Source organism: Ambystoma mexicanum, chromosome 13 (assembly GCF_040938575.1).
Source record: "Ambystoma mexicanum isolate Mex_15411 chromosome 13, UKY_AmexF1_1, whole genome shotgun sequence".
Classification (NCBI taxonomy): domain Eukaryota; kingdom Metazoa; phylum Chordata; class Amphibia; order Caudata; family Ambystomatidae; genus Ambystoma; species Ambystoma mexicanum.
In genome coordinates this window covers 725,703,788-725,723,361 of record NC_090938.1, presented here as the reverse complement: position 1 = coordinate 725,723,361, position 19,574 = coordinate 725,703,788, and the positions used below count along the sequence as shown (strand labels likewise).

At 45.9% G+C, this 19,574-nt stretch overlaps 1 protein-coding gene across 1 annotated transcript in view; it reads left to right on the top strand.

The window, feature by feature from the left end:
- The window catches only part of LOC138521814 (nuclear factor 7, brain-like), a 230,766-nt gene extending 218,772 nt beyond the window's left edge, over positions 1 to 11,994 (top strand). The window contains exon 7 of the mRNA XM_069634931.1: positions 5,516 to 11,994. Coding sequence (XP_069491032.1) covers positions 5,516 to 5,994 — 479 coding nt within the window. The 3' untranslated portion in view covers positions 5,995 to 11,994. The remainder of the gene's footprint in view (positions 1 to 5,515) is intronic.
- The last annotated feature ends 7,580 nt before the right edge of the window (positions 11,995 to 19,574 follow it).

The window sequence follows — 19,574 nt, the reverse complement described above, 5'->3', positions numbered from 1 at the left end:
CTGCTGCCTAAATCGGTAGGGATGGCAAGTATGGTGTTTTTTCTTCTTTTTCAATGTCCCCTTTGCCTCCCCAAGTCCGACTCCCTCCCCCCGGCCCCCACTTTGGTGTTGAGTACTTGGGGCAGAAGTCGGGGAGTCCGGAATTTGGAGCACGGTGCTCTCGAAGCTGGGATCTCCTGGGGAACCCCGAACTTCCTGGGTCGCTTAAGGAAATGCAAAGATGAGTGCCAATAAAAAAATTAAATAAAAAAAAATACAAAAAAGATGAGTGTCAATACTGCTCTTCCCCAGTAGAAGGCACTAATAGCCCCATTTAGAACTACATCATCAGTTACAAACATTTGGAATTGGATTGTTTTCTAGTGCAGATGGGAACCAGGTATGTCATTTAGGGGTCACCAGGGGTTGCAATGCGACTCCTGAGGTCTTCCTTGCTACCCCCATGGTCTCCCTTGTTACTCCTAAAATGCAACCTCCCGGGCTGTGGCCAGCGCCATGTGGCTCTTTGCTTCTGGAGTGGCTGGCTTTCTTGTTCAGGTCTCTTAAAAATAATAATAGTTAAAAAAAGATCTCTGCCTTTGGCTGGGGCCTCCCTCTAGAACAGTCTCCCTGCCACTCTAAAACTTGAGGAGAACCATCTCTGGTTCCGGAAGCACCTCAAGACCTTCCTCTTTGCTTCTGGCGTTGCTCCTCCTCTCGTCTGCTGATCTGTTTTCTCTTGGCACTGTGCACCTGGCCTCAGTCTTCTGGGCCCAGGTACCTGCTCACCCTGCCACCCCTTGCACTGGGGTCTGTATCTGTACCAATACAGCCCCCCCTTTTTCCTACTGCACTTATCAAGACCTACCCTGTCTGCTGCCTTAAACCCAGCACTTGCCACTTGCTGCCTGCACTACCACTGTTTGTTGCCCTTATTTTTTATTTTTTTATTATTTATCTGTCTCTCCTTTGCTCTGCACTTTCCACTTTCTCCCCCTTCCATGCACTTTTCCACTCCCCCCCTCCCATGCACTTGCACGTTCTCAATGCCACTGGGCCTAGTAAGATCGTTGTTTTGTTCTCCCTGTTCCCCCTCCCTTGTCTTGTTGCGCTCTGAAACACTTGTGTACGAGCCCGATAGAAATAGAATATCAATTCAATTCACCCTCTCTCTTTAGGCTTGGTCTAGCTTAGCCCTCTCCCCTTAATTTGTTTTTACCCACAAGGCCTGATGAAACCACAGTCCAGTATTATCCCCAGGGAGCAGGTATATCTTATACTGCTGGAGCTGAGGTGCAGAACAGGGACTGGAAGCCTGCACTCTGCTGTGCGAGGGGGTTAGGGGGCATTGATTCGAGTGGAGAAAGATTCAGGAGAGCATATTCTCGCCCACTTCATTATACCTCCCACCCTCATCAGAAGGAGGTTTGACCAACCCAATTCCCTTTGTCCCAGATGACTTAGGGATGAGCTTAATATACCCTCCCGCAGGACACAGAATGGAGGCCCATCTGTCTAACAACTTCGAAACATGGTTTCCTGGAACATAGCTGGACTATTGCAAAAAATAATTGCCCATGAAAACTGGATAATTTACATAACTACATTTGATATCATTTTATTACAAGAGACTTGAATTACAAGAAACTTTAAATATAGGTGTGTTTATTTGGGGGTTTGGACTGTGTGTGGGAGGGGGTGAAGCGATGGGGTTTGTGGAGAGAGGGGCAGACTGGCAGGGAACATAGCTCCACTTCTTCTTTTTGTACACTTCGACCACTGGGCCAACCTCTCCAACTAGAGGGGGGAGGAGAAATGTAGGGGTGCTGCTGTAAATGGACATAGCTTTAGCATTAGGCCTGAAAGAGACCCCCATAGAAACATTATCACCCCTTAAACAAGTGGTGAACGGTGAAAGGAACAGAAGGTGGGCTATCATAACAACCGATTTGGGATAAAACGGTGTTGCCTTCAAGTTTTCAGAATAGTTATACAGGAGGAAAAACATGTTATAACAATGTACCCCGCTATATCTCTGCTTTTTCTATGGGGGGGGAATGCTAAGGTTTTTGAAGGTGGATCTTAGCATGACTCTTGTAAAAGCGAGCAGGATGAGAATAAGGACCAGGCCATAGACATCCCTCATGTAACAAGTTATATCAGCAGAGAGATAAGGACGGCAGAATGAGTCGTGAAATTGAAGTGTGACACTCACTAAGGATAATAAACATCGCCCGCACAGTAATTCGCAATCTGCCTCAATCATAGACTTCTTTCTAATTGGGATTCAATATTGGTCCCACGTCGCAGATTTGTTGACCGAGAGGAGTCTGGGACACAGCCATGACTCCTTTGTACTATCCTTGAATCCCCCTTGGGGGCCCAAAACCCATTTAGAGGGGAATGGGGAGTCTTCACTCAGTAGTGCACAGTACAAATAGTGTAATGGAAAATGTGCAAAGATCCGCCGAAGAGGATAGAATTGCACAACTTCCACTAGTTCATAAGAAGGTTCTGCAATTGTCAAGACCAAAGATTTGACCAACATATGTCTTTGGCATGATATAGAAATTGCTGTCATCATCAAAAACAAGCGATCATTTGGGCATGACTGCCTATGACACATTGAATATTGAATTATGATATAGCCACAATTCCTCCGGCCGAATGGATCAGACATTTAAGTAATTTATGTAACCCTAAAGATCCTCACCACAAAAAGCAAGGAAGGCCCCGGCACGAGACCCAGATAAGAAAACCAAGACTCATGGACCCTGTTGATTATTAGCCTATTAAAGACCATACGCATCATGTGTACATTACCTTCCTCAGGGTCAAAGGGACTTCAAGTCCTTATTTCTGAGAAAGACTCTAGAAAGCAGACATGTTGGTATGGACCTGTAGCATTAATACAAATTATGGAAGCATTTCTCCTTCGCTCTGTGGAAGAGCGGTGAAGGACAAATCCGGTCCCAGTCAAAAGATCTTTTCACTGAAAGGTCGCTTTAGAAAGACGGCTCTGTGACGGCACGGAGCGGTCTTTCTAAAGCGAACTGTCACGCCCCTGCTGCACACGTGTGCACGCATGGGCTGACAGGCAGATCGGGACCCGGAAGCAGCCACGACAGAGAACAGGTAAGTGTGGGTGTTGCACGTGTGTTGTGTGTGTGTTGCATGTTTATGTAAGTGTTTGTTGAATTTTGGAGAGCGTGGGGGGTGTTCAGGGAGTGTGGTTCGGGGGTGAAACCCCCAAATTATGAACAAATCCCATTGGGACGGGATGCAGGATGCGCGTGGGGTTAGGTGGGGTGGAGGCAATATGGGTTTTCGCTTTTTGTAGGCCATGGAAAATCGGTCCCAAAAAATCTGTCTCTTTGTTGGCCGACCTACAAAAAGCAAAATTTTCCTTTAGAACCGACAAATCATATCCTCGCCGAGGTTCAATATGGCTTCTGCCAGAAGATGGACATGTTCAAACAAAGTTTAAATCTTGCCCTCATTTCCCAAAAATATCCAAGGAGGAGAGATGGGTATTTGTCGCTGGTGTTTGTGTATCAGTCTAGAGTATTTGATCACGTGCGCAGACCCAGATTGTAGGGAATTTCAGAAGATATGCGCCTTGATGAAGGGTTTCTAAGCATTGTCACGCTACTCAATTACAATTTAGAGCATGCAGTCAGGTACTGCCCCGATGGGGACATAACAGGCATTTTCTGTGCTATGCAGGGGGTAAGGCAGGGATGCGGCATCCTTTCATCGCAGGGTAAATCATTGCTGTTTTTAGGGGGTGTTAGAAATATATATATATATATATAAACACATGTAAATGGAAGGTTGCAGCACTACAAAAAACCCACCACAAAACATGCCAAAAGTATTCCCAGCACTCAAGACCAAAACACCTTCTTACAAAAATACTTTTTCATTATAAAAACAAGTAACCAACGGTGCAAATATGCAATAAAGGGCAGGTATAAATCAAAAACCTCCCCATGGCATACAGGTTAAACAACACTCACCCCCCAGGGTGGAAAATCGCCACGCGTTCCGCCTGGATATACCAAGCTTCCTCAGGCTGATCAAACTCCACATCCGTGTAAACACAACCCATTTAAAACATAAGGAAAGTAACTCGAGCAGGCAGCTCCTCCCCCTTCTCATCATCTCCGGTCACGTGATCGCTTACTGCCGCATTGAAAACCACATAAAGCGGGCTTCCATGATAGAAGGACTATGTAGTCATTGTGTTCACTTGCCCCAACACTCACATATCATGCTGGCATTTAATTTATGGCCAGCGCATTGTGTTCACAGTGAACACAATGACTACATAGTCATTCTATCATGGCGGCCCGCTTTATGTGGTTTTCAGTGTTGTTTAACCTGTATGCCATGGGGAGGTTTTTGATTTATACCTGCCCTTTATTGCATATTTGCACCGTTGGTTGCTTGTTTTATAATGAATAAAAACGAAGTATTTTTGTAAGAAGGTGTTTTGGTCTTGAGTGCTGGGAATACTTTTGGCATGTTTTGTGGTGGGTTTTTTGTAGTGCTACAACCTTCCATTTACATGTGTTTTTTATACATTAAGGAGCTCAGTCAAAGTTTCCTTTCCCTAGCATCAGCTACGAGTTAGGCAGTGCACTAATTTTGGCTACTTTGTTTATATATATATATATATATATATATATATATATATATATATATAAGAACAAAAAAGAAAATAAAAGCGGAATACCACTTCCTGGACGGCACTCTTCCTCAATCATAAAAATCACCCAGATACGTCAAAAAAGGATCTCCATCAAACGTCCTTTATTTGTTAAGTACAGTAGACAAGTTGCTCAGGAGAGAACTAAAACAACTATGCCTTTCACCCAAACGGGCTTCGTCTGGTTGTAAACATAAATGACAGGCTTCTCATTTAAACACTTGTGCATACGAGAAAAGAGTCCTTCTTTGCTTTCCCTTGAGTTTCCCGCTCAGACCTAATGCGTGTTTCTCTGAGTGACATCTTGGAATGGTAAAAGGTATATACATATATATTTTACATCCAATGTGTTGCTTTTAAAGATGTTACAAAATATATATATATGGGATGTGGGTGTTCAGGAATAGAACAAAAATAAAGGGGGTTGGGTGTTTCGGGGGGAACCCCCAAAAGAAAATAATAATAATTAGATGAGTTTTTTCGATAAAATTTCCGCGGAGAAAAACACAGCGAGGGTTAATCCCACGATGAAATGACATGGAACCAAGGCAGTGTTGTGTCCTCGCCCCATTGCTGTTTTCTTTACATAATAATGACCTTGAGAGGCATCTGACTGAGTCCCCCGTTGAGGTCCCAGCAGTAGAAGAGAGGCAAATCCCTGTGTTGCTTCATGGGGGTGATGCAGTTCTGGTTGCATGTATGCAGCAATAAAGAGGTACACATGAAATGCGGGCTGGGGGGTCTAGATCTCACAGAAAGCTGCGTGGGACTGCACATCAAAGCCTCTGCACATGCCTAACCATCATTATGTTTTTGAATCCACAGTTCCCGAATCACTGACCTTTGACCCACTGTCGGCGAACTCCTACCTTGTCGTGTCAGAGGACAGGATCAGCGCCAGGTACTCGTATGCCTCACAACCATGCCCCGAAAGCCTGGAGCACTTTGAGTTCTGTGCCTGTGTGCTTGCCTGTCAGAGCTTCTCCTCTGGCCGGCACTACTGGGAGGTGGATGTGGGAGACCGGCCGGACTGGGACCTGGGCGTGGCAGAGGAGTCAGCCGGTAGAGATGGTTGGATCGTCATCAGCCCAGAGAACGGATACTGGACCTTCGGACACGTGGCCTGCGGCACTGTGGGTGTCTACCTGGACTGTGAGGCGGGGCAGCTCTCGTTCTACGATGCCGAGGCAACCAAGCACCTCCACACAATCACAGGTTCCTTCACCAAAAAACTCTACCCGTTCTTCTTCCCCAGTGGAGACTCCAATGCCAAGCCGCTGCGGCTCCTTCATTCCGGCTTCTAGAGGGCATTGCCCGAGTCATGCAAGTGGTTCCAAGATGCTGGCAGTAGCCTGAGCGATCCCACCTCAATGCTCAGCTGCTAAGTCTCTGGTCTCAAGCTTCTGGTACCAAGATGCTGCCAGTAGTCTGCGTGATCCCATCTCAATGCTCAGCTGCTAAGTCTCTGGTCTCAAGCTTCTGGTACCAAGATGCTGGCAGTAGTCTGAGCGAGCCCACCTCAATGCTCAGATGCTAGGTCTCTGGTCTCAAGCTTCTGGTACCAAGATGCTGGCAGTAGTCTGAGCAAGCCCACCTCAATGCTCAGCTGCTAGGTCTCTGGTCTCAAGCTTCTAGTCAGATCTGGTCTCCGTGAACCCAACTTGAGGCAAATGTGACATTGCCAACTGCCCCTGCCACCATCAGCAAACAATGGGGAAATCCTAAGGGTCGCCTTATCCAATTGATACACCAACTGACCACAGTCCAGTCTAGTTTCTGTACTTCATCATGTAGCGGATGTAGCTGACGGTCAGGTGTGCACCCCCTTTTGCCTGTCCCCGCACCTACCACGACCCAAGGTTCAAGAAACTGAAATGATCTAGTGGGTGAGGCATTAGAAGCTACAAAAGAGCATCTAATGGCATCCATTGCCAAACAAAGACAGACCCTCAGTGCTTCCTGTGCCCACATGTCAGAAACGTGTCCTGCAATGTATAGGTCCTGGGAGCATAGCTCAGCGGCAACGTGCTCGCATTGGAAACAAGATGACACGAAGCAACACAGGTTCGATCCCCGGTCCGCGCTTAGAAACCTCTGGGTATTTAAGCGCATTATAAATACGCAACTAAGACAAAAGTAAAAAACGATTATGCAACTAAAAAACAAACAATTCCTATAACAGCGCCTCGATGCCTGCAAGCTGAGCGCTTTAAAAATGCAAATATATATATATATATATAGCATTGACAATCTTACATGGCTCCTCCAAAGCTAGCAAGAGACTGCGTAACTGGCGCCAGAGGGCATTAACTGCAATCTCTTCCTAGGACAGTGTTTACATACCCTTGGTCCCAGCCTCACTGGATGGATGTGTGGTCTATTACCTTGCTAACTAGGGCCATCATTTAGGTGAAGTCAATTATCCTATGGTAATGACCCCTTCACAGTCTAGAAGGCTGCCATAGGAATATACTTTTTATCCTTGCACCTCCCAAATGACCGCATCTGACTCCCCCTTTCATCGTAATTTAGGTGAGTAGGTGTTTTTAAGTATGCTCTGCATGGCTCACATTTGAACCTTGTTTTCAATGTGCCAACATATAGAGTAGCCGGATGACTATGTGACGAGACACAATGTTTCCAGTTATGGTCATGTATTTAGCAAATGAGTGCAGTCTGGGAACTGTAGTGTGGGTTCATTTCAGTTGGACACAAGCACCCAGAGCCTATTTTCTGTAAAAGGAAAGGCCAGGATTGTGGAAGTCGCAGCCCAGGGACATGGAGCCATCTTGTCACTTTACTAATATATTTTTCATGTATGATTCCCAAATCGCAACACAGTAGTCTAAGGCCCTCGTCGTGTGTTTGCTGTTTTTTTTAACCCAGATTTCTATATCGGGTACTTACTATTATTACCCCCAGTGGAAACCTCGGGACCCCGCTAAAGAATTAGAATGATGACTTAACCGCAATGGGGCGGGGCAGAGCAAGCCGCAAAATCTTGTGGGTCAGGCGGGGTTGAATGCCAGTTTTGAAAGCTACTAGCTAGAGGGGACATTAAACTCACTGTTTTTTTTGTAAATTTGCATTTTTATAGCGCTCACACAGCCCGGGGGCATCGAGGCGCTGTTAGGGGAATATATCTTAGTTGCCCATTTATAACGCGCTTAATACCCAGAGGTTTCTAAGCGCGGACCCGGGGATCGAACCTGTGCTGCTTTGTGTCGTCTTGTTTCCAAGGCGTGCAAGTTGTTGCTGAGATATCCCCCCGGGACCGTGCTATTGACACCCCCATCCAGCCCCTCCTCTTCTAAATCCACGAGGCTGATTATATATTATGGGGCAAATTCTCAAAAGGCAGTCACAAGAAAAGTAGAGCAGAGAAGGAGCACGTTTCATTGGGGCTGGTTTCAGAAATGCTAAGGCCATCCTATCTATTCACAAAGGTAATGTGAGCATGGGCTGGACAGTGGCACTCAGATGTGCTGTCCAGCCCCCTCGTATACACAAGTGCCGGGAGCTACTCCCAACATCAATATATGACAGGTGACAGGCTCCCAGCAAGCGCAGGTCACAGAGATGGGCCGTGAAAGGGCCCATCTCTGTGAAATGCCAGAGGAAAAGGTGGATGGAAATGCAAGTGTGGCTGTTGCGGTTTAAACCACAGCTGGCACACTTAGAATACTATCATAACAAGGTCAGAAATGACTCGATGATTATTTGCTCCTCCCCCTCAAACTCCTTCAATAGGTGCAGGGGAGGACCCTCATTTCAAGGCATTTAAAAGCGCATCCTGTTTTGTGAATTCGAGATGCGTTTTTTAAATGCCCTGAAATGCCCCGCAATTTGCACACATGGCAAAGGGGGACAGAATGGCATCTGAATGTGTGCACATAAAATGCGCTCGTTCAGATGCCCTTTGTGAATTGGCCGGCACATTTCTGGGCGCAAGTGAGGAGATGCACTAGTGCACCTCCTAACTGTGCCCAGAAACGTTTTGAGAATCTGGCTCTATGACTTCCCTGGGCACACTAGATGCATCTTTCACCCCAACTCACAGGCTACTCAGTTCAACCAAGAGATGCTCATTATTGGAGGTCTAGGCCATCTAGAGAGGGGCTTCTGCTGCTGCCGCCACTGCAGTCCCATGAAGGACCCTTTCAAAGTGAGCAAACACACGGCTCTGCGAGGTGAGAAATGTGACAGGCTCTTGCTGTCAGAGACCTGGCTGGGGTCACATCAGAGTGATGCCTTCTGCCTGAAAGTGGGAGAGCTCTAGCGCCCCCCCCCGCCCAAGCCCTAGGCTGGTGCCGCCCATGTAACCACCACTGGGGCAGGGAACTCAGAGGAAACCGGTGGATTTTTAGAAAGGCCACTGGAGAATCTATTGCAAGCCTTGATTGGGAGCTGGAAGTGGGTTGGGTACAGCAGCAGACCATGCCCTGGTGCATGACCCTGTCTGTATCACATTGGCAAAGTGGTGAAAAGGTGGCAATCTGAGACGTCCACATTGCCACCTCCTGTTGTTGTCCCCAGCACATTTCTTTTGATTGTGTGCAAAAGTGAATAACAGCTGTTGAGAATTTTAGGGCATTTTCCAGTTTTCCAATTAAAAAATGTATGTCCACCTGTGGTGGTAAAACAGTTGATTTCTTCTAAGCTACAGCCGTGGTCACCACACATCATTTAATGCACGTTCACACGTGTGCTGCTTATAAAGTCGCAGTCTGGCCCTGTGCACCCCCCTTCTCTACTGTGACTCACCTTCTCTACTGGGACTCTCCTTCTCTACTGTGACTCTCCTTCTCTACTGTGCACCCCCCTTCTTTACTACGACTCTCCTTCTTTACTGTGACTCTCCTTCTCTACTGTGCACTCCCCTTGTCTACTGTGACTCTCCTTCTCTACGGTGACTCTCCTTCTCTACTGTGACTCTCCTCCTCTACTGTGACTCTCCTTCTCTACAGTGACTCCCCTTCTCTACTGTGACTCCCCTTCTCTACTGTGACTCTCCTTCTCTACTGTGCACCCCCCTTCTCTACTATGATTCTCCTTCTCTACTGTGACTCTCCTCCTCCACTGTGACTCTCCTTCTCTACTGTGACTCTCCTTCTCTACTGTGACTCCCCTTCTCTACGGTGACTCTCCTTCTCTACTGTGACTCTCCTTCTCTACTGTGACTCCCCTTCTCCACTGTGACTCTCCTTGGCTTGCAGTTGGTGCATGGATCATTGTCACCAAAAGGCATCACTCTGCAGTGCTTCACATTAAATCCCAACTGCCAATCACCTACTCGCCTTCCACAGCCTTACTCTGTCCTGCTCTGCATTTACTATCCTTAGTTTCTTATAACGAAACACCTGATGTACCTCAACACCTCTGCCACTAGCATACAGCGACTGCCAACGAAAAGAAATTCGGTATAGCTGGGCACACATCAAATCTTCAACAAAAGCACTCTATCCCTAACCACCAACAGTGCCCACACACATGCCTGACCCTTGGGCTTCTTAGCAGAGCCTATTCAGCCACCTAAGTCCTAAGCCGGCAAAAATGCACACAAGCATCTCTTAATCTACGGTTACCAGTCATTTGGTCGAAAAAAAAGGTTGACAGGACAAATGGTCGACACCATTTGGTCGAAAGACAAATGGTCTAATTTTTTTTTTTTTGGGGAGGGTCCCCCCAACCCCCTTTTTTTTCTAAAAAACCCTTTTTTTCCCTAAACGAATCCCTAAAATATATATATATAAATAAAAAAAAATTCGACCATGTGGCTTTCGACCAAATTCCGTCGACCATTTGTCTTTCGACCAAATGACTGGACAGCTTAATCTACACTCTTAAAACCTCCACCACATTGACTGCGATCACCGAGGGCGTTCCAACCACAAAGCACATTGAGACCATACAAAAGGGGAAAGTGCACTATATAAATAACTGAATACAATACAATACAATAATCAGCTCAGATTCTAAAACGGCTGCTCACATTCCACTTTTAATCATTTTATTAAAAACCACTGGGCCCACTATGGAGCCTTGAGGAACCCCTCAAAATACCTAACTCTGGTCGGAAGGCGTACGACGAAATCAGTACCTTCTGGGACACTCGATGTATACAGAGGCCCACCTATTTGCCTATCTGACCAAACGGCCCCTCTGCGGTCATTTAAAAAGCAACATTAGTCCCGCACTCAAAAATGTGAAGCAGATACCGTACACGCATTGGTCGAGTGGAGACATGATAAAAACAAGTAGGCTATGGGGTAGCAAGAATCCTCTAGACAGTGTGGAGAGATCGGACAGGAGATGAAGGGGGAGAGGAAGCCATGTAACAAAATAGGAGGGGGAAAGAGATTAAAGAAAATAGGGCATGGGACGCAAAGCTGAGAGAAGCCCCCAAACCAGAGCCGTTAGCTATATTGCTGCACCGAGGCCGCCACTGTAACCAGATTCAGATGTGGAGAAGCACTCTCCACGTGTCCAATGATTGCACACAAATCAGTTTAGATCTGAGTCATTGGTATTAGCCTATTTGACCTAAAACAATTGACCTAATGACCAATTTGATCGAATTTTGCATGGGTGATTTGGCCTTTGAGGCAATTTGGTCGCATATATTGCAAAATACCAACCCTGGAGAGCAGGGGTTGCAGGGGTGTCCCCCGCTCCCCATGTTTGATATTTTGCAATTTGAAGGGTGCAGGGGTGTCCTCCGCTGCCTTACAAATTGGAGGTGGGGGACAACAAAAATAAAGAATGTGCGTTTAAATTGGGCCCCAAGCAGATAAATTGTGGTCCGTTTGCTGCGATAAAAAAAAACGGTCAAACACACCCAAACCGATTAATTGCCAGTGATGATGTGGGTGATGACAGCAAAACATTATTATTTCAGATATCCCACCAAGCATCTGACTCAAGACCAGAGACCAGGCAACTGCAGAGAAGATTCCAGCATTGGCACTCTTTTTTCCTTCAATATCCCATACCTTATTCCATCTTAAAGAAACATCCCCACTGTCTTTCATTTCAGAAGTTATGCAGAACGGACATGGGCCGGGGACATCCTTCAAGACAACACATGCGACCAACATACATGGCATCTCCTTGCTCACAGATCGGTCCTTCCCACGTCTTCTTCAACCAGTATCTGGGAACTCCTCAATAGACCTGATGTTTGCTAATATCCCCTCGAAGAACACATCCAGGAGCAGCTGCACTCACTGTGGGAAACGCTTTTATGTTTAAACACCTCTGTAACAAGGGCTTGTTTCAATAAAATAACATATTTCAGTATGTAACTTTGGTTGCAGGACAATGTTTGTGGACAGTCATCTTTTTAGGTTGCATATTTATTTATTTAAAGGTTTTACACACCACGCCCCATGCCCGAGGGCTTAGATTTGTGACAACATGGTCTGAAATGATCCATTCTTACTTCTTGTGGGCTTAGAGCAGAGAGCACAGAACATCCTTTGCCAGAGGAGGAGTGTGTCATTTACTCTGTTTATCAGGGTCGCATCTATATTGGCTAATGTTAGAAAGTCTGGGTGGGAATAGAACTGAAACACCTAGAACACAGACACCAGGTAAGCAGAGCCGTGCTGCAGCTCAGTGTGGGAGGCAGAGCAGCGCGTGTAGGACTCTGCCTCTGTCCCAGTGTTTCCAACACACTAGGAACCCGCAGGACATGTCCAGCCCAAATAGAGTCCAAGTTACTCTCTGTCACGGAGCACTCGATAGGGGATAAGGACAGAAAGGTGTAAATTGCAGGGGCTGGTTTCAAAGACATTATGAAATAAAAAAGGAAACAAATAAGTGGCACAAGAAACACCTGACCTGCGTACATCATGGGTGTCATAACAAGTGCGACGGCGCGGGAAACAACTGGTGGTACTCGTAATGAGGCCCCGCGTGGAGTCCTGCCTGGGCAAGATGGCTGAGCTGCATGGCAGCTATCAGTCCTGTTTCTATTTCTGCCATTGTTTGCGAAGATCATCATGAAGGTGTGGCCAGTCCGCCGCCCAATCAATAACATTGCGTGGAGTGTGCTTAGGCGTTCCTGTTTTCATTGTTTAGGCTTTTTTATTTTATGGTTATGGTTTCTTTCCAGTGTTTTCAACATTTATGGAAACCTGTGTTTATTTTTGCATACCCATTCTCGCTATAAAAAGATTAAAGACAACAGTATTTTTCCAGAGTTTATGTAAAAAAAAAAACTATTCTTTTAATACTGCACGTAGTACACAGAAAGGCTGAAAAATACAGGCCCACATATTCTGAAACTGGGAGGAGCTTGGGGAGGTTCCAGTCAGAGCAGGGGACCAAGACAGGGAGAGACCATGCTGCTTGGAGGTGCTTCGAGATTACTCAGAAGGTTGGGGAATCTGCTTGTTGGCAAGATGTAAGGAACGCAGCCTATCCTGAGGAGGGCAAGGGGAGGGATCCACTGGCACACGGCCACACTACGGGAAATAATAAAACCATCAGCACAGTTGGCTTTTACAGTGGGGAAGGGCTCTGGGAGGCCATTTTTGTTAAATTTAGGCTGATGTTGGTTAGCCCGAGGGCTAAGCGTTTGCTCTGCTTAGTAGTGGGGCAATGGTAGATTACAAATTGAATTGACCCCCAATATCTCAAGCGGTCCCATGCGGTGAGGTGTAACCGTCTATCCCATCCCGCACCTTTCTGTGCATTCCCATGCGTGTAGTCCAGGATCTATAGTAGGGAAGCAAAAAAAGCACCCGAATGCAAAAAACATTTTTTAAAAATCAGGTCAAGACCAAAAACAACAAACCGAAAAACTTTAGTTCTCATGCATGTCGCTGGTTGGAAATGGTTGAAATTTGATACAGTAAACTGATCAGGGTGAGTGCGTTTCTACTCTGACTTAAATTAAGTTAATGGGCTGACAAATTTGCATTCAGGGACTGTTTTAATTTAAATTGCAAATCTGGGCCTTCAAGACCAAGCATGCAAATTGCCGTTTACTGAAAGCCAGAACCGGGCAAAGGTGACCCCCCCTAGAACATGGGCCAAATAACATTTGCCCCTGCCTCAACCAGCCCCGCCTAAAACACGACACTCTCCTGCACTGCTTGGAGACCTTTTTAGAAGTAAGTAAAAAAATCACAAAGGAGGGCAAAATCATACCATGGTGTTTTTTCGTTGTTTTTAGGTTTTAAATGAAAACAGAGAAAATACTTACGCCTGTCCCATCCACTCATAGTATGGCAAGACAACTTTGAGGGAATGTGGAAAGGTGTCCAATTATATTTTTGGATTATTCCAGGATGGGGTCCTCCTGAGGCTTATTTAACAATGGGGGGGGGGGTGACTTATACATCATGCCTTCGATACTGTTGACCGACGTAGGTTGTGGCAAAAGTTCAAAATGTTGGGTATAATATCTCCATGGTTATTGGAGGCTATTAAACAAATGCATAAATCAACGTATGTACATGTGAGATTGGACAGTGGAGTTGCCAGCACTGAGGGGATGAGCTTCAATTGGGGGGTGAAGCAGGGTTGCGTGCTGACCCCTCTACTGTTTAATATATACATTGCTGATTTCCCAGGACAGTTGGACAGAGTCAACTGTTGCCCACCGGAACTGGAGGGAGAGCATGTTCGCTGGCTCTCCTATGCAGACGATATTGTATTATTTGACCATACGTTTGTGGGTCTGCATAGGGCCTCTGGCAAACTTTACAAATATGCAGCAGCTAACAATTTGGCTGTTAAAATTGGAAAAACTAAATTGGCATGCTACGGCAGTGGCAGTAGGAGAGTGCCTCTGATGATTGAAGGAGGTTCTACAGAAAAGGTAATCTGATATAGATATCAAGGTTTGGAGTATGGTGTGGGCAAATATACAGAGATAAAGACCAACAGGAATCAGAGAGCTGTTATACAGACAGTGCTTATTAAAACAGTAACAAACAACACAGCAGGATACAGTTCGCTGGCATAGCTCTGCTAAAGAAGCAGAGCGTTTGTCCTGCTATAGTGTATGGACTTGAAGCACTCAATATGAAACATCTCGAGTGGTTACAAATAATAGAAGGTTGGTTTTGGAGATCGCTATTGAGCCTGGCGAGGTCCGTCCCAATTGAACTGATACGTTTTGAGCTTGGCTTAATGTCTCTCCCCTCATTAGTATTAAAGAATAGAGAAATATTGTATATCAAGGCCTTGGACAAACCTAAGCGTGCACTGCTGAATGAGATGGGTAACGCCATTACGAAAAATGTAATGGGAAATGAACAATACGCATGGGCAAGGCTCTCTATAGATTTATTCGAAAGACTTGACTGGACACCAGGCTGGTCACTGGATTTGTTTAACCTAAAATATGAATTTGTGAAGAAACTTAAGGATTGGGACTCGGTGGACAATGATACAAATATGGAATCCCTGAGAAGATACCCCAAACAAAGTTCGATGCAATACAGATATTTTGCAACCCAACCGTACTTAAAGAAGTGCCCAGAAATAAGTGTGTGCTCATTCTTATTTATTTATTTATTTATTTAATGTATTTGTAAAATGCTGGACCAGAGCCCTGGGACACACAAGCGTTGAGACAGACAAACAATAGAAAACAGAGAAAAGGCCAGTGAGTGAAACCGAAGAGAAGAAGGAACCTGGGGAATTTCATCAGAGTTATTCAAAAAGAGTCGTTTTCAGAATCCTCCTGAAACTAACAAGACGGGCAAAGTCTCAAGTCGGGCAGCAGGAAAACAGTTACCAACACTGGCTACATTCAGGCCCCAAATGTGTATAACTCGTCAATTGCGCACCTGTAGAATATGTCAAGGCACGTTGCTGTTAGATAGCACTCAGCATATCCCAACATCCTGTGAAAAGCTACATTGTGAACATTTACGAATGCTGGGTCAGTTTGTGCACAATTCCATGGCGCTCAGTGAAGCAGCTTTTTATAAATGCTGCATTAACTCTGGTAAAACCAGTTTAATGATTGCATTACATAACGTATGGAAGGTTACATGGGTTATTTTAGAGAAACTATAAGGGTATATGAAATAAGAAATTGATGTAGATCGAAAAGATGTTGAAATTTGTTGAATTTTATGAATATGATATGATATGGCATTTATAACGCGCCTATACACAAGTGTTTCGAGGCGCGACGAGGCAAGGGAGGGGGAACAATGGGAAGACAGACAACGATCTTACTAGGACAGGTGTCATTCAGATCGTGCAGAGGAAGCGGAAAGGGAAAAGTGCGTGGGGGAAGGGAGAGGGGAAAGTGCAGTACAAGGGATAGTAGAAAAAAATAAAATAAACAGCCAGATGGTGGCAAGTGCAAGGTAAGTGCAGACATAAGTGCTGATACGGGGACTGAAGAGATACAGAAAACAGTCCCCCGGTGCAGGGGTTGCCAGGGAGGCAGTGCAGGTGCGCAACTGGCGGAGCCTGGGCCCCAGATCAGACAGGGTGGCCAGGTAACTAGGGCAATTTCAGCCAGGAATTCAGCATGGGAGAGGGGGAAATAAAGCAGAAGCAAAGAGGAAGGGTTTGAGGTGCTTGCGGAACTGGAGATGGTTCTCCTCAAGTTTCAGGGAGGTGGGAAGGCTGTTCCAGAGGCAGGCCCCTGCCGAAGAGAGAGATCTGCCACCAACTTGTTGCTTGCAGAAGCGACTGGCCCTGAGGGAGTTGGAGGCGAATGAGTGAAGGGCTCCAGAAGGAAGATATTTAGGATGAGAGAGTTGAAGGTATTGCGGGCCAGGCCCCAGAAGGCCTTGTGGACAATGCAGAGGGTTTTGAACTTAATCCTCGCAGCCACTGGGAGCCAGTGCAGAGATTTCAGTCCTGGAGAGATACGATCCCTGGGCTTGAGGCCAAGGACAAGTCTCGCAGTCCTGTTCTGGATAAGTTGCAGAGGGCAGAGAGTAGAGGCAGGTAGATTTAGATAGAGGCTGTTACAATAGTCCAACCTAGAGAGAACCAGGGCTTTGGAGACAGTGAGCTTCTGGGGGATGGAAATGAAAGGAAGAATACCTCTGAGGAGGTGCAGCTGGTAGTGTGACTGCTTAGAGATGTCAGAGATGAAAGGAGAGAAGGAGAGTGTGGAGTCGAAGATGAGCCCGAGGTTTTTAGCCTCAAAGGTGGGAGCAGGAGGAGGGCCAAGATAGGCCGGCCAGAGAGCTACAGGTAAGGAGGGAGCAGGTGTGCCGATGAGGAGAATCTCAGTCTTGCTGGCATTAAGGCAGAGGTCAGTGGCGGCACACCACTCCCGGATAGCAGACAGTCAGTCAGAGATGAGGGACAGGGAGGAGGAGGCCGAGGGTAGCCTGAAAATGAGCTGGGTGTCATCCACATAGCACTGGAAGTTGGGGCAGAGAGTGGCGATGCGGTGGGCAGTCATTTTATATGTATGTGTTTTAATGATGTTTTTACGGATGTATTAGAAATGTATCATTTATCTGAATGGAGATATGAAATACTTATTTGAACTAAAGCCCATTATGTTAAATGTATGCCGTTCTACCATATGTTAAAGGACAATATCGGTCGGTAATTCATAGGGTCACTTCTGTCCCCCTTCATAAATATTGAAATTACCGCTGATCGCTTCCAGGAAGGGGGCGTAGGTCCCTGTGACTTAATAATGGTCATTGAAAATCCGGAACGGAAAGACACCTGTCTTCTTTTGAAGTTGAAAAGCATATTTGTATCAGATGGAATGAGAGGTATGCGCGGTAAAAGAACAGTATCTAAGTTTAAACCATTGATTACACAGGCCTCTATGATGTGTCTTTGTAGTCCCATAATTGTCAACCTTGTTCCATTGCAGAGTCCCTGTAATGGCATAAGATTGCGTAGTAACATAATTACAGCACCTACTTTCAGTTTTAGCTCGTGAGGAGGCATTCGTCTTACAGCGTTTCGCTCTTTAGAGACTGAAACGTTGAGTCAGTAAATAACTGTTCATTGACACTGGAAACGCTGTGTCCTGTGTGAAGAGAAGTGGGGATGGAAAGAAGTAACTTGAAATTATTCAGAATGTTTGCGATAGTGGAGGTGAAGGTGACCGCGTAGAATCGTGCATCTTCTGTTTGTTAAAATTATAGGTGCTGTTGAAGTGGAAGGGCACACAGAGGTGCAATTTGCCATTTGGACAGCAGAGGGCAACATAACACTGATAAATTGCATCTACTGAGTACGGAAACATACCCAAGCGTTTTATATATATATATAGATAGATCATTTTAAAAAGTAAATCATGGGTAGAGGTAGGTGTGCCAGAGACCCACAAACCTTAGGGAATTACTAGTGAGGTACACAGTCAGGGCGATTGAGCAGCCCAATTAAACACAGTGATAGAAGTATATGGCTCGTAGACTGGAAACTAGATATGAACCCCGTCCTTGTGACTGTGGGATGAAGCCCCTAGAGCTCCCAAGGGCTGGATTTAAGGGTTGGATATGACCAATTAAGTAATAACCACCATTTAACCCGAACGAGGGCTTTTGATGAGGGTCCCAAGTGCTGTTACCACCTGTTCCAGCTAGTGGACTGGGTTTTTATTTCTATTAGCACCCTGGGTTCCCAACCCGAGGTGCTAAGAGCATTGCATTTTGATTCAATGAACCGGACGCTTCTCGATGTTCTGTTCATTGAATCAAAATACTTTCTTAAGATGGCCACCATGGATCAGGAAGGCAGGGCTCCATACAGAGCCTCTCTTCCATTTCCATGGTGGCCAGAGAGCAACAACAGCAGCGTGGTGGCCGCTGCTGAAGAAATTAGGTAAGTGGGGCTGAGGGTGGGAGGGATGGTAAATTGTAAAGGAAAGGGAGGGTGGGGGAAGATGGTGGTGCAGGGTGGGGGAAGCAGCCATCAGGTTCCATGGAATGGTGGCTTTGATCGGTAGCCCACGATCCAAATAACCTGATTGGTTACCCCCCTGCCCTGGGTGCTAATAAAGCTTATTGGCCATTTCAGAGCTGGGAATCCCACATTTCTCATTGCTGATCTGTTGAGGGGGTTTCCATGAATCCCTCGGATGAGGGGTGAAGACCACCTCAGTAGGGTGTGCACAGGGTGTCCACCACCAAGTCAGTCCAAAACACTCTCAAAGGAAACCTAGTTTAGCAGTCTGGCTTTACTCCTAGGAGGGGAAAGGGCTGGTATCAAGGCAGAAATAGTTACAGACACTCACACAAGTAAATCATCAACACAATGTATACCAAACAAGTGCAGTAAATATTTCAATAAGTAACCACAGTTCTAATAAGTACTGTAAAGTGGGCACAAGAAAACACAGTATATGTCAAAAACAATACAGGGTCTACACAGAAGCCACCCACTAATAAAGACAGCCACAATGTAGCGAAATACCACACACTTTGTAAAGGACACTAGGAGGTAGTAAATGTGATGTTACACTCAGGCAGACCAACACAATGACGAACAGATATTTAAAATACCATAAATGCTTTTCTGGGTCTCGAAAGGACCCAGCTCACTCTTAACACAAGTTAAAACAGAAAGGCACATATACACAAAAACCTTCACACTTTGCATGGTATAAAAATAGTGAGCTGCAGGGATTACAGCACTACATGAGAAACACAGTCAATGCAGTGAGAGATCCACCAAGAACCACTCTCGCCCAGGGGTGGACTGGGACCCAAAAGAGGGCCTGGAAATAATGTTCAAAGGGGCCCCAGATTATACATGTTGAACAAGCCCAACCCTTTTCCGATGAGAACATTTGGAAATGCCACACAAAAGAGGCCCAGGGTGTAGAGGCCTGGCAGGAAATCTCCAGAGTTCTCAATAGGCCATTCCACCCCTGCCCAGGGTGCAGAGGCCTGCCAGGAAATCTCCAGAGTTCCCTATAGGCCAGAGG